This window comes from Hyperolius riggenbachi, chromosome 9 (assembly GCF_040937935.1).
Source record: "Hyperolius riggenbachi isolate aHypRig1 chromosome 9, aHypRig1.pri, whole genome shotgun sequence".
Lineage (NCBI taxonomy): Eukaryota > Metazoa > Chordata > Amphibia > Anura > Hyperoliidae > Hyperolius > Hyperolius riggenbachi.
In genome coordinates, this window is record NC_090654.1 from 152,336,561 (window position 1) to 152,351,674 (window position 15,114).

A 15,114-nucleotide genomic window follows, 5' to 3' on the forward strand; every position below is an offset into this window, starting at 1 on the left:
AGAGTATCTTCCCTTTTTGGACGGATTGATGTGCAAGCCGTCATCCACCTTTCAGCACAAGCATCACCTGTTCTCTACAGGCACTCATTAGCTAGTGGTGTACAAGAGAGTTGGCAGGGGTGATGTACAAGTCTGTGCACATTTGTCTGAAAAAGAAGGGGAGGCTTTATCCCTTTCAAAATGTGTTACAATAAACAGATCTTTACATTACACGGCTTCCCCATGTATTGTTGTTTGTACAGACTTGCTGCACCTTATCCCGCCAACTCCCTTCACACACTGGGCTCGATTCACAAAGCCATGATAAATTATATCACGGCCGTGATATGCTTAACCCATATATTAGCGCATGAATGGGGAAGTTAATGCACGCAAACCTTTACTTTTATGCACACAAACAAACCTGTGCGTGCGCTAACCCGCACGCTATGCATATTACAGCCGTGACATCACAGCTTTGTGAATCGAGCTCACTGAGTGCACTTTCTCCTACTTTGTCTCTGTATATTGTATACAAATGCTGCTTTACTGGAAAGAATGAGCTTATCCCAAAACAGTAAACCAGGCAGTGACTTTTACACGCAACAGTCTTTAGTAGTTAGCCGTTAAGCAGAAACTTGACAAGCAATTTGTTGGAAAGGTAACACTCTGCAACAGCAAAAAAAACAGTTTTTTTTGTTTCAGGAGGTTGCATTGCTATAAGTTGTACTCTAAGCTTATTGATACTCAATGCGAATAGCTACAAAAGCCAAAATCATAATTTAGAATAATAATAATTTAGAACTGAATACCTTTAGTCATTACTGTAGTCTATGAGCATTGGCAGAAAAAAAACAACTTTATATTCTCTTACCTTCTCATGACATGGAATCAGGGTGTTATAATAAATGCCTGCTCCATATTTATTTTGGACATTGTTGATCTGTCTGGCTCCCAGGTATTTTAGGAATGAATAGTGACTGCGATTCTGCATTAGATTTATGGTATGCCATGTGATAGGGTCATCAACAGCAAACACAAAGTCCAGCATATTGTTCTGTAGGGATGAAGAACAAAAAGATAGTTGATATTAATGACCATGATTTATATGTACCATATTTTTCGGAATATAAGACGCTCCGGAATATACGGTAAGCAAGAAGTTTTAAAATCAGGATGATACCATTTACTGGCTAACTAAAAAGAATAAGCGAGCTTTCGGCCTTGCAGCCTTCGTCGGGCTTACAATCCTGTATGCTTGCAGGCTGATGGTACAGACAGCTTTATACATTTACTGATGGCTAACACGGTACAATACCCTACCGCTCCGGAATATAAGGCTGCATTTCCACTTGTGCGGTGCAAATCGCCGCGGTAAAAATTCGATGCGGGTCTATGCGAATTTGCATGAAAATTCGCATGGATGACGATGTATGCGAATTTAACCATGGCAGTGCTGGTGTGCTTTTCCGTTGTTTCTATGCGAGTTTTCATGCGAATTCGCATAAAAATTCGCATACCCAAACCTCATGCGAATTTCCTATTAAATACATTGCATGCGATTCGCATAGCGGTATGCGATATGCAAATTCTGATGGCTCTGCCATGCAAATTTTTTCTGCACAGAAAAACGCAAAGGAATCCTGACAAGTGGAAACAGTCCCATTCACTTGTATTGCTATGCGAATTTGCATGCAAAAAACGCATGCGAATTCGTGATAGTGGAAATGGGCCCTAAGACGCACCTAGGTTTAGAGGGAAAAAAAAAATACTAAACCTGGTGCGTCCATGTTCTAGGAGCGTCTTGTACATGTTCTCCCCCATTGTCCTATGTTCACTATGTGTCCGCTTCTGGCCCCCTGTGTGGTCCTCCAGTCCCCGTGTCCACTCCTTCCCCCCTGTGTGGTCCTCCTGACCCCATGTGTCCCCTCCTGTCCTGTGTGTGTGTCCCTGTGTGGTCCTCCAGTCCCCGTGTCCACTCCTGCCCCCCTGTTTGGTACTCCTGACCCCATGTGTCCCCTCCTGTCCTGTGTGTGTCCCCTTCAGCCCATCTGTGTGGTCCTCCAGTCCCTGTGACCCCCCCTGTGTGTTTCTGTGTCCCCTCCTCCTCCCCTGTGTGTGTGTACATGCTCCATTTAGCCCCCTTGTTGTCCTCCTCTCTGTCTCCGCTCCAGCCCCCCCTCCCGCATGTCTCCGCTCCAGCCCTCTCCCCTCCTGCCCGTATGTCTCGGCTCCAGCACCCTCCCCTCCACATGTCTCCGCTCCCCCGGGTAACAATAACTGCAGAACGACTCACCTCCATCTGGATTCCAGCATTGGGCGCTTCTCCTGTAAAAGAATCGTTAGAGGCAGAGCGGCCCACCTTCCTCCAGCGGCAGCGATCTGCAGACATTTTGCGTACCGCGCGTCTTCCCCAGTGACGCTCATGTTAATGATTCATCGGCTCCTGTTACTGAGTCAAATGAGTCATTGCCATGAGCCGTCACTAGGGGAAGCCACGCAATACGCAAGAGGTCTGCAGATCACCGCCGCTGGAGGAAGGTGAGCCGCTCTGCCTCTAATGATTCTTTTACAGGAGAAGCACTGACATGCTGGAGGCGGAGAGGACCACCCAGCGCTGGAATCAATAGGGAGGTGAGTCGCTCTGCAGTTGTTACCCGGGGGAGCGGAGACATGCGGGGGGCCAGCAGACCACACGCGTTTTGCGCCTCCAAGCGTGAATGGGTCCTAAAGGCCTGTTTCCACTACACGCAGATTGGATGCAAAAAAACTGACTCCAATTAATGCCTATGGGCTTGTTTCCACTAAACACAATTTTTCTGAAGCAGATTTTCCCATAGGCATTCATTGAGTCAGTTTTTCTGCATCCATTCTCCGTGTAGTGGAAACCGGTGGGTTTCGGCATAGTCCACAAAAAGTTTGTCAGATTTTTTTTTTTCAAAGGAAAAAAAAAATATATTTAAAAAAAAAAAAAAAAAAAAAAAAAAATCTAAATTTTCACTACAGACAAATCAACAAGCGTGCCGGTCAGGTGTTTCTGATAAAAATCTGACAAGATTAGCTGCTTACTTGTTTGAGGTTGTGATTTAGGGCCCATTCACACTTGAGCGGGAATCATGCGATTCCCGCTCAAGGCAAACCGCTAGCGTTTTTTTAAAAAACCGCTGTAGCATGTAACACATGGCAGTGTTCTCACTGCCGTGTTTGCTGTTAGCGATAACCGCAAACGTGTTACATGCAGCGGTTTGCCGGCGATTCGCGATCAGCATGCATAGCACTGCTAATCGCGATCGCGCCAAAACCGCCGCGTGTCCAGTGATTTTTCCGCGTTAATCGTGGGAAAAAATCACTCCCGCAAAACGTAGGCGGTAATCGCCGGCGTTTTGCAATTTTAGATGTGAACGGGGCCTTAGACACTACCGACCAGAAAGATCAGCAGTGCAAAGACCAGCAGGAATGCCAAACAACTGGTATTTTTAAAAGGAAATACATATGGCAGTCTCCATATGCGTTTCCCCTCAGGTTCCTTTTACATTCACTTTTTTGTAAACATTCCAAATTCAGTGATCACTTTGACTCATTATTAGTATCTACAGTCAACCCCCACTATTCCTAATACTAATGACCCCCCCCCCCTCCCGCCCCCATTCCTAATACTAATAAAAGAAGGCTACCATGACCATCTCTAGGTACAGGTGCCACCTAGACATTACCAATAAACTACCCAGGGATTTTCCAGGAATATTGCTGCTTAACCTTTCGCCAGGCGATTACCAACAACATTAAGGGCCTCTTTCCACTACACAGCTGTATCGCAAAATCGCTAGTGATTTTTTAAATCGCTAGGGTTGCTACTTTATCACAGAAATCATGAGAAGTATTTTCCACTATAGTGATTTGATTCGCAATCGCTTTCTGGATCGATTTTAAGAGGGATAATGCAATGCAAAATTGCAATCGCATAACAGAATTAATGGAAAAATCGCAATCGCTGGCATTTGTGATTGCGATTGCTAGTGGAAAAGGGCCCTAACACTATAAAGTAGAATCCCTTTATAGTAAACTTTTTATTTTGCTGCCTGAAAGAGTAAATTTTCAGGCATGCAAGTAACAGCTTCTGTCTTGTCTACCGGGAGGTAGCCTTACGAATCCTAGCACTTTAGCACACTTCTGTTCCAATCATTTGCACATACCTCTGTGGACACAGTTGTCATTTTCTCTGCACATATACTGTGCGCATTGTGTGTGCATGTGCATCCCCGCATTATTTTCTGCGGACTGACCCGCACAGTACTATTTATTTGTGTATTTATTCATTTGTAACTTTTTCACTTTACAGGCTTTATCTTGCAGTGGTTATACACACTTGTTTTCTAACACAATCTTGGTTCACTGATTGCTATTAGTGTCATTTTTTGTAACATTTTTCAATCAGATTGCACTATTTTTCCTTACCTGCTGCTGGTATCTTTAGAAACGTTATTTATATAAGATGGTACAATATTTTGTTAGGGGACAGAATTATTGATTACACTCAGTTTGAAGTGGGAGATTTTAATGATGTGTTTTTACTGGATTTTAATCATGGAAGTTTTCCTTAAGGCTGCTTACACACTAAGACGCGTGCGCCTGTAACGCTCCCCCAACGCACAGCGATGTAGCACAAGTGGGCTGTTCACACAGCCCACGTTGCGTTACATGTAACGCTGCAAGTTGTTCGGAAAGGGCAGCATGCTACGGCATTAGAGCGGCTATAGCCGCGTTAGACTGTTTGCACATGCTCAGTGGGGGGCGGAGAGGAGGCGGGGAGATGCAGCTACAGTAGCCGCGCACATGGCTACTTAATATTCACTGCACTGGCGGCCGCTGATTGGCCGGCGGGACCACGTGATGCGGAGTGTCTCGCTCCGCATCACGTGGTCCCGCCGGCCAATCAGCGCCACTCTGGGAGACCTTATACGGATAGAGCCGCCTAATGCGGCTCACTCTACCGTCCTCTCCCGCACCACCATACGTTGCATTAGGTGCACGTTATGCGACCTTAACGTAGCACCTAACGCAACGTCTTGGTGTGCAAGTAGCCTAAAGGACATCCGAGGTGAAATAAAGAAAAACAATTGTATCTATCCTCCTTCTCCTAAAAATGCTATTTTTTTTTTTTTTTTTTTTTTTTTTTAGATATCCCACAGTTTTATTTTATATTTAAATCTAGTTTGTACATTTTTACTGTTTAATTGTCTCTGCTCAATGACACCTTCATTGAAGTATGCCAGAGATGAAATCTATGAATTATTGACCCTTTTTATCTCTTTCCTGTTTCAGGAAGCCATTTACTGTCAGGAATGTATTTCATGGCTGTAATTTCCTATCAGTGAGGGTTATGCTATTGTCTGACCCAGTCCGACCCGGTCCCGACCCAGATAGAAACTGTCACTTGCATATCTGATGTTTAACTATTTCAGGCAGAGAAAGAAAAAAAAGAAACACAGCCTAGTTATTTGTGTGCTTGGCACTATACATACAGATGTCTATCTCATCATATCACGTCACCTCGGTTGTCCTTTAATATAATTATTTCAGATTTTTGCATTACAATGTGTGAATAGTTGATTACTCATCATTTTTTGACTCAGATTGGCTTCTTTTCTATTGCCAAACTGGTCTGACAATAATCGTTTGAAATATTACAAAGATCTAAGGATCTTGGTCACTCTCTTTAGTTTCAAGAGAGATAGGAAGAGGCTGAGCTCCTTACTGTCCGCCCCATGCCATCCACGTCTGCCTTCTCTTCTGCCCCTCCGTGTGCACTCTTTGTCTGTGGCATGACATACTGGGCACGCACAAAACTGATGCGATCTCATGCACTGAATGTGCACGAAGTGTGTGCATGCCGCAATGCCATTTTGAAATGAAAAAAAAAAAAAAAAAGACTATAAACCAGCAGTGGGAAGTGCCAAAAACTGGATAACTAAGGTCAGTGAGGAATAAGCAATCTGTTCATGTTTACAGCATTTGTATATTTTACAGGGGTATTTTAACTCTCTTGGGCATGGAGTTCACTGGAGCTTCCCAGGTTGCCACTGGAATCTTCTTCCACTCCTAAATGACAAAGCTGGTGGTTGTTAGAGACCTTGCTCTCCTCCACCTTCTGTTTGAGGATGCCCCACAGATGCTCAATAGGGTTTAAAGAGACACTGAAGCGGAAAAAAAATTATATTATGATTTGTATGTGTAGTACAGCTAAGAAATAAACCATTAAGATCAGATACATCAGTGTAATGGTTTCCAGTACAGGAAGAGTTGAGAAACTCCAGTTGTTATCTCTATGCAAACAAGCCATTAAGCTCTCCGACTAAGTTAGTCGTGGAGAGGGCTGTTATCTGACTTTTATTATCTCAACTGTAAGTGAAATGTTTACTTTTTCTCTGCTAGGGGAGAGGTCATTACTTCATAGACTGCTCTGAAAGACTCATTTTGAATGCTGAGTGTTGTGTAATCTGCACATATTATAGAATGATGCAATGTTAGAAAAAACACTATATACCTGAAAATAAAAATATGAGAATATTTTCTTTGCTGCTAATCTTCTAGTAATTATTCATAGTACACAACCAATTCACTATATCATATTTTTTTTTTCGCTTCAGTGTCTCTAAGTCTGGAGACATGCTTGGCCCAGTCCATCACTTTCATCCACAGTTTCTTTAGCAAGGCAGTGGTCATCGTAAAAGTGTGAACACTGACAGGCTGACTCCCCACCCCTTCAATCTCTGCAGACATGCTGCCAGCATTCATATATCTATTTACAAAAAACAACATAGGCCAGAACTAAGGCTTAGGATACCATTGCTACGCAGACGTCACACAACTGTATCTGTCACTGGCACACAAGGCTCATCAGTCTCCATCAATGCCTGTTAAGTGGAATTATAAAATTTGATAAACATAAGGTGGTTGAGGCTGAACTCTGACAAAACAGAGTATTGGTGGTAGGGTTGCAACGGTATGAAATTCCACGGTATGATAACCGTCAAAAAAAATATCGCGGTATGACGGTATCACGGTATACGGTATTACACAATTATTCTCATTGCAATCACCTTTATAAAAACCATCGCATCAACATCCTGCATATTTCCCCTCCTTCACTCAGCTAGTCCAGGCTCAGGTACAGCTGCCTACATCTCTGCTGCCTCAGCTTGCATGATCTGTGCCTGAAAATCCTCAGCTATCTGCAGTGCAACAGGTTCTCTTTAAAAATTTGCTTATCTGCCGTGGTGGCAGTCAGGTCACAGGTAACATGCGGAGAGATCAAATTACAACATGTGCTCAGTTAGTTGGTGTGCTTTCAAAATTAGCTTATCTGAGGCAGCAGTCAGTGGACACAGGGGAGATTAAAATACAATGTGTGCTGTGCTTTGTCACAGATGACAGGGCATTAGACAGACTCTAAAGAGAACCTGAGGCGACATTTTCAAATCTTAATAGGACACAGAGGCATGTCCTGTGTACAATGACATGCCTCTGTGTCCTTGTGCTGCAGCCGCCTGCCACTCCGGGAGGAAGCTAGCGGCGGGGGGAGCCTGTTGATGGATTAAAAAGCCGCAGGTAAATAGAAGGCTAGCGACAAGCAGACTGTCGCTAGCCTGGTGGTATTTTGCTGCGGGGATAGCAGAGCGCGGTTGGGGGAGCGGCTGCAGCACAATGACACAGGCATACAGGACAAGTCTGTGTGTCTTAAGATTTGAAAATGCCGCCTCGGGTTCTCTTTAAATACATGCAGGGTGCAGAAATCTGTTCTGCTTCTGTCAGTCAGGTCACTAATGACACAGGAGAGATCAAATTATGTGTTCTGCTGTGCTCAGTCAGATGATAGGACAGGTTAAGTACATACAGGGTGCAGTTCTGTGTGTCATGTGGGGCGTTTCGGTAAACTGGGTATGGGAGAACATTGCGCTGAGTGTTGCTTCATGGGAAAGTAGTGCCGCTGAAAGCTATCAGGTGGGGAGGGAGATCTATCCCTGGGTGCTGTCAATGTGGGTAAGGGGTTCTTACTAGATGTCTCACACTGTGTGATGCTAGTGGACTGGGGGTAAACACTGGCTGCTGCTATTGGACAATGGAGCATCTTCCTTTTGGGTTATATGGAGGGGGGTCTCACACTGTGTGATGCTGATGGGGAGGTACTGGTGGACAGGGGAATCTCAGACTATGGTAGGAGAGGGAAAAAAAAAACATCTATATATAAATGTAGAGACACAGGACTCTCCCCTCAAAAGCACACATAAAGAACAATATATAATAACAATAAAGAGAGCTAAGTGCTTCCACTGGCTCTCACCACATTGTCTGCAGTTTACACTGCAGCCGACTCCACAGACAGTATTCCATCCCTCACCAGGACCTGCATGCGACCCTCCACTATGCTATAAATCACAACTCACCACGCTGCTCCGTCCCGCTGTCAGCTCCATTTACGACTCCAGCACGTGTTTTTTCACTGTGCTATCAATCACAGCCCGCCGCACTGCTCCGTCCCTGGTCCCCACTTCAAACGCTGAATTCCATGCAAACTAATTAACATTCCTGCTCAGCCGGTCAGTGATTCTGCACATCACGTCTCTACACAGCTCACACACAGCCACGAGCCTCTGCTGTTGCCGGCTAGCGCTATGGTCACGCCTCTTACCATGCGCTGAGCCAATGAGTGCACGAACTTGCCGGGAAGTGCGAGGTGAGAGCTCGTGTGCAGAGACATCCGGGCACTTGTCAGCGAACGAAGAGTGCAGCGGAAGCGGAAGTGGGAAAAACCGGTATTTCGTAAATGTGAATGGTATGATTACCATGCACATTGAAACCGCGATATACCGTCATACCGGTATATCGCGGCAACCCTAATTGGTGGTAGGCAGTTCACACGTGATGGGTAAAGTCCAAAACTCTCCCCACTTTAAAAAGGACTCAGAGCTGTAAAATAAAGATTTTATACATACCTGGGGCATCCTCCAGCCCCATCTGCTCCGCTCGCTCGCTCGCACGTGGCCGTCCTCCGCTGCCCGGGTCCTGTCAGTCGCGGACAGCTATGCAGGAGAAGTGCGCTCTTCGCGTATCTCTCCAGCAGCTACGTAGAGATACGTAGAGGGCACACTTCTCTTACGCCAGACTGCAGGGACCCAATTCCTGAAGCTGTGGGCAGCGGAGGATGGCGGCGTGGGAGTGATCGGAGCAGATGGGGCTGCAGGAAGCCCCAGGTATCTATAAAATCTGTTATTTTTACAGCTCTGGTACACTTTAAACTAGCAATTGGGGGAGAGGCCATGCAATATAAAGACTCTGTGGGAGATCTGGGGGTGATCCTGGATGAAAAGCTAACACTCAGACACCAAATATAAGCGGTCATCAAATCCTTATTATTCCATCTGAGAAATATAGCAAGAATTAAACAACCAGCTGAAGACCTACCTACTCTAGTTCATGCATTTGTATTCTCCCGTCTGGACTACTGCAATGCCCTATTCATAGGATTCCCGGATAATCTTCTGTACCCTTACAACTAGTACAGAATGCAGCAGCCAGACTCCTAGCCAATGCGCCACATGGCTCACCATACAGGCGCGTGCTCTCTCCCCTCGCTCCTGCATCTCGGCGTGCACAATATGTACTACACATTACAGTGAAGCGCCCACGCCTGTATGGTGTCATTGAGCGCGGCCACAAGGGTGCAGAACGAACATACTGTGCATGCGCAGCATGTCTGGATCATAGATTATGTGAGTCGTTCGAGTTGGCCATCAGAACAGGGCTTAAAGCTAGACAATGGCAAGTGACGGAGGGGAATGGAAGGCGTGGTAAGTATCTACTACTAACACCCCACACATGACAAATGCCCATTTCATCAGAGACCTTCAGGTCTGGTATCCTTTAAAGGAAACCTGAGAGTTAATGAAAAAAAAAAAAAAAAAAAGTATACATACCTGGGCTACTTCCAGCCTCCTTCAGGCTGATCAGTCCATCACTGTCTTCCCAGGCCGCCTGGATCCTCCACTAGATGGCCCAGTAATCTCGCCAGTTGAGGCATTTTGTGCATGTATGGCCCGGCCACACATGCCCCTTCCTGCTACCATCGCAGGGAGATTATTGTGCAGGTGCAGAACGCTCCCAGTGGAGGGAACTGCACCAACTGGCAGAATTACCAGGCGCCAATCAGAGGATCCAGGTGGCCTGGGAAGATGGTGAAGGGACCGATCAGCCTGAAGGGGGATGGAGGAAGCCACATGTATGTATACAGGGTCGGCCATTTATATGGATACACCTTAATAAATTGGGAATGGTTGGTGATATTAACTTCCTGTTTGTGGCAAATTAGTATATGTGAGGGGGGAAACTTTTCAAGATGGGTTGTAACCATGGCGACCATTTTGAATCCAACTTTTGTTTTTTCAATAGGTAGAGGGTCATGTGACACATTAAACTGATTGGGAATTTCACAAGAAAAGACCTCTTTACTTACGGTAAAGTCTTTTCCGGCAGTCATGAGGACAGCACCCCTGGATGAGACCCATCTCCTTCCGCACTGTGGACAGGAAACTGTTAAAACAAACATTTGCATAAGCAATAGGCAGCAGTACATAAGATACATTCAGACCATAGTACCTCAGTTAATACAAAAGATGACACGGACATAAATCCTGCTTACACAAATACTTATCTTTTCCACCCAATTAAGGGCGGGTTGCAGGGGTGCTGTCCTCATGACTACCGGAAAAGACTTTACCGTAAGTAAAGAGGTCTTTCCCAGAACGTCATTTCGGACAGCACCCCTGGATGAGACGATATACAAGAGATAAAGGTTTAGGGTGGGACCACTGCTTGCAACACCTTTCGCCCAAAGGATAGATCTGTGCTTGCAGAAACGTTCAGACGATAGTGCTTTACAAATGTATTGTGACTTGACCAGGTTGCAGCTCTACAAATCTGATCTATGGAGGCCCCTGCCCTCTCTGCCCAAGATGTTGAAATACCTCTTGTAGAATGAGCCTTAATAGTTGTCTTCAGTTGTTTTCCCTGAAGTTGGTATGCCGAAACAATTGTTTGTCTAATCCATCGTGCCAAAGTAGTTTTGGAAGCTCTATTACCTCTGGATCTTCCTGCGAACAGAACGAAAATTGCCTCCGTTTTCCTCCAGGAAACAGTACGCTCTAGGTAGTGAATAAGACACCTTCTGACATCCAGATTATGGAGCTTTCTCTCCTTGTCATTCGATGGATTCTCACAAAAGGATGGTAGGAAAATCTCCTGATTTCTATGAAACGAAGACACTACCTTTGGAAAAAACAACATATCTGGTCGTAGTGTTATCCTATCCTCAGAAATTATGCAGTAAGGTTCCTTTATGGATAGTGCTTGTAATTCCCCTATTCTCCTAGCACTAGTAATTGCTAGAAGAAAAATAGTTTTAAGAGTTAGATATTTGTCTGAAATCTGCTCTAAAGGCTCAAACGGAGACTCACATAAGGCCTGAAGGACAGAATTCAAGTCCCAGGCTGGAATTCTAGGTCTAGTTGTAGGTTTCAACCTTTTTAATGCCTGAAAAAAACGGATCACCAGATCTTCTTGTGCCAATCTTCTTTCCAAAAAGACACTAAGGGCTGAGACATGTACCTTAAAGAGAACCCGAGGTGGGTTTGAAGAATATTATCTGCATACAGAGGCTGGATCTGCCTATACAGCCCAGCCTCTGTTGCTATCCCAAACCCCACTAAGGTCCCCCTGCACTCTGCAATCCCTCCATAAATCACAGCCACGCTGCTGACAAACAGCTTGTCAGAGCTGGCTGTGTTTATCTCTATAGTGTCAGTCTGCTGCTCTCCCCGCCTCCTGCAGAACTCCAGTCCCCGCCTGCATCCCTTCCCTCCCTGCTGATTGGAGGGAAGGGGCGGGGGCAGGGACCGGAGTTATGCAGGAGGCGGGGGAGCAGCTGAGACTGACACTACAGATGTAAACACAGCCTCACAGCACGGCTGTGATTTATGAGGGATTGCAGAGTGCAGGGGGACCTTAGTGGGGTTTGGGATAGCAACAGAGGCTGGGCTGTATAGGCAGATCCAGCCTCTGTATGCAGATAACATTCTTTAAACACACCTCGGGTTCTCTTTAAGTGTACTGACACAGACCTTTTTTGTACCCACACTGAAGGAATTCCAGAATAGACTTGAGTGAAGATGTATTGAATGATCTCTCCAAACACCAGTTGTTAAACACTCTCCATGCCTTCTGGTAAATTACACGGGTAACCTTCTTTCTACTTTGTATCAAAGTCTGTGATAATTCGTCTGAGAAACCCTTAGATTTTAATAACTCCCATTCAGGTTCCATGCTGATAGGTGAAGGCGACCCAGATCCGGATGTACAATCGGTCCTTGTGTCAATAGATTCGGTAAAAGTGGAAATGTGACTGGTGCTGATACTGCTAGTAATTGAAGACCTGTGTACCATGCTCGTTTCGGCCATAGAGGGGCAATCAGTATAACCTGTGCTCTGTCCTGAATAATCTTCCTTATTACTCTTGGGATTAGCGGGATTGGGGGAAATGCGTACATTAATGCATTCCCCCAATTGATCGTGAAGGCATCTATTACCCAAGGAGCATCCTCTGGGTAAAGGGAACAGAACCTTGGACACTTCGCATTGCTCCTTCTGGCAAAGAGATCCACCTCTGGATGTCCCCACTGAGCCACAATCTCCTGGAATATCCCCTGATCCAGGGACCATTCTTTCTGGTCCAGTCTTTTCCTGCTGAGACAGTCTGCGGTCTGATTTGACGTCCCTCTCAAGTGTACAGCAGTTAGAGAGCTGAGGTTTGCCTCTGACCAGAAAAAGATCCTTGCAGTCTGCTTCCATAGACTCCTGCTTCTCGTACCCCCCTGTCTGTTCAAGAAGGCCACAACACTCCTGTTGTCCGTCTTTATCAAGACATGAGAATCTCTGATCTGTGTACTGAAATGTTGTAAGGCCCGCCATACAGCCTCTAACTCCCTGTTGTTTGAGGATTGCGAACTTACTTCCGTAGACCACTGACCCTGTGCTGGTAGGAAATTCAGGTGAGCTCCCCAGCCCCATAAACTGGTGTCTGTTGTTATTGTTGTCTGAACCGGGTAACTCCAAAGGCGTCCCGTGGATAGATGAGTGTGGTTCTGCCACCACATCAAAGACACCTTTATGCTGTGAGGCACTAATATCTTCTTGTCTAGTGCTGCAAGTGACTTGTTCCAGGATCTGAGGATCCACAGTTGAAGGAACCTGGAGTGGAACTGTCCCCACTGGACCGCTGGAAAGGAAGCAGTGAGAAGACCTAGTAGAGCCATAGCCTTTCTCAATGATATGCTTCTTGATCTCTGAAATGAGAAGACAGTATTAGAAATAGTGCATTTCTTTCTGGAAGGCAAAAACAGTCTTTCCTCCCTAGTAGATACATCAAACCCCAAAAATTCTATAAGCTGAGAAGGAATTAATGAAGATTTCTCCCAGTTAATAATCCAGCCCAGATGCTGTAGGAAGTCTATCGTAGTTTCAATATGCTCGTTAACCTTATCAGGTGAATTACCCCATAATAGGAAATCATCAAGATATCCCATAATGTTAACTCCTTTCTGTCTAAGAACTGCCAGGACCTCAGACATCACCTTGGTGAATAACCATGGGGCTGAAGATAATCCAAAAGGTAAAGCATTGAACTGGTAATGTCTTACCTCTGTCTCCATCTGTATAGCGAACCTCAGGTACTGTTGTGAGGATAGATGTATTGGCAGGTGGAGATAGGCATCTTTTAGGTCTAGGGATGCTAGATAATCGTCCCTTTGTAACACACGAATTACTGACTGGATGTTGTCCATCCTGAATCTCCTGTATTTTACTAATTGATTCAGATTTTTTAGGTTTAGAATAAAACGAAACTTGCCCTGTGGCTTCTTTACTAGAAAAACCGGGGAATAGAAACCCTGTTCCCTTTGGCATCTTGGAACTTCTCGAATTACTCTTTTCTGTAGAAGGGAGAGAACTTCCTGTTGAAGAGCAATAGCCTTTTCTGGATTCTTTGGGCGGGGAGTAAGACAGAACTGAGTTGGGGGCTGATGACTGAATTCTATACTGTAACCCTCCAATATTACTCTTAGCAACCACTGGTTTGGAAATAGAGGTTGCCACAATTCGAAGAAGTTTGCAACTCTCCCCCCCCCACTGGGATCCTGGCGTCATTGATTATCAGGCTTTTTTGAGGGAACAAAATTGGATCTGGGCTTTTGTGGTCTGTAAGGGGCCCATCTTTTACCCTTAGAGGACCTAGGATCTGGCTCGTTTTTGGATGAAGGACGAAAGGGACGTTTATTCTGAAAAGGTCTCCTTTTAATTGGAAAATTTTTCTTGGTATCTGCTGTTCTGTCCAAGGTATCATCCAACTTTGAGCCAAAAAGCAAACCTCCCTCACATGGGATGCCGCACAACTTTGACTTTGAAGCAGTGTCACCACTCCAAGTTTTCACCCATACTCCTCTTCTTGCTGAATTAACTAAAGCTGTAGTTCTAGCAGTTGTCTTAACCGTATCATCTGAGGCATCAATCAAATAATTAGAAGCATTCAAAACTTTAGGAAAGTCATTTAAAATCTCCTCTCTAGGTACTCCAGAAGAAATCTTGTTCTGTACCTCCAAAAGCCAGGTCTTTAAAGATCTGCTTACAGCTGTGGAGGCTATGGCAGGCTTAAACGTTAGAGAAGAAGATTCCCATGCTCTTCTTAAGATATTGTCCATCTTTTTATCAATTGGATCTTTAAGATTCCCAAAGTCTTCAAAGAGCAAGTCAGTCTTTTTTGACACCCTTGAGAAAGATGGATCCAACTTAGGCGGAACACCCCAAAACCCCTGGTCCTCAGGACTGAAAGGGTACCGTTTGGAGAGGGATTTGGGCCAGAAGGCCCTCTTTTCAGGATTATCCCATTTCTTTTTAATCATAAGTTTAAGCGTATTATGGACTGGGATAAACCTGAACTGGGGATCCGCCAAGCCTTCATACATCTCGTCCAGAGGTGTCAATGATTGCTGCTCAGACCTGATACCCATCGTGTCATGCATGGCAATCAAT

At 45.1% G+C, this 15,114-nt stretch overlaps 1 protein-coding gene across 5 annotated transcripts in view; it reads right to left on the reverse strand.

The window, feature by feature from the left end:
• The window catches only part of TAMM41 (TAM41 mitochondrial translocator assembly and maintenance homolog), a 666,331-nt gene that overhangs the window by 633,985 nt on the left and 17,232 nt on the right, over window positions 1-15,114 (reverse strand). For all 5 annotated transcript variants that reach the window (XR_011023981.1, XM_068253613.1, XM_068253614.1 and 2 more), the window contains exon 2: window positions 854-1,036. Coding sequence is in view for 4 of the 5 variants with exons in the window: in XM_068253613.1 (XP_068109714.1) it covers window positions 854-1,036 (183 nt within the window). In the remaining variant the exon portion in view is untranslated. The remainder of the gene's footprint in view (window positions 1-853; window positions 1,037-15,114) is intronic.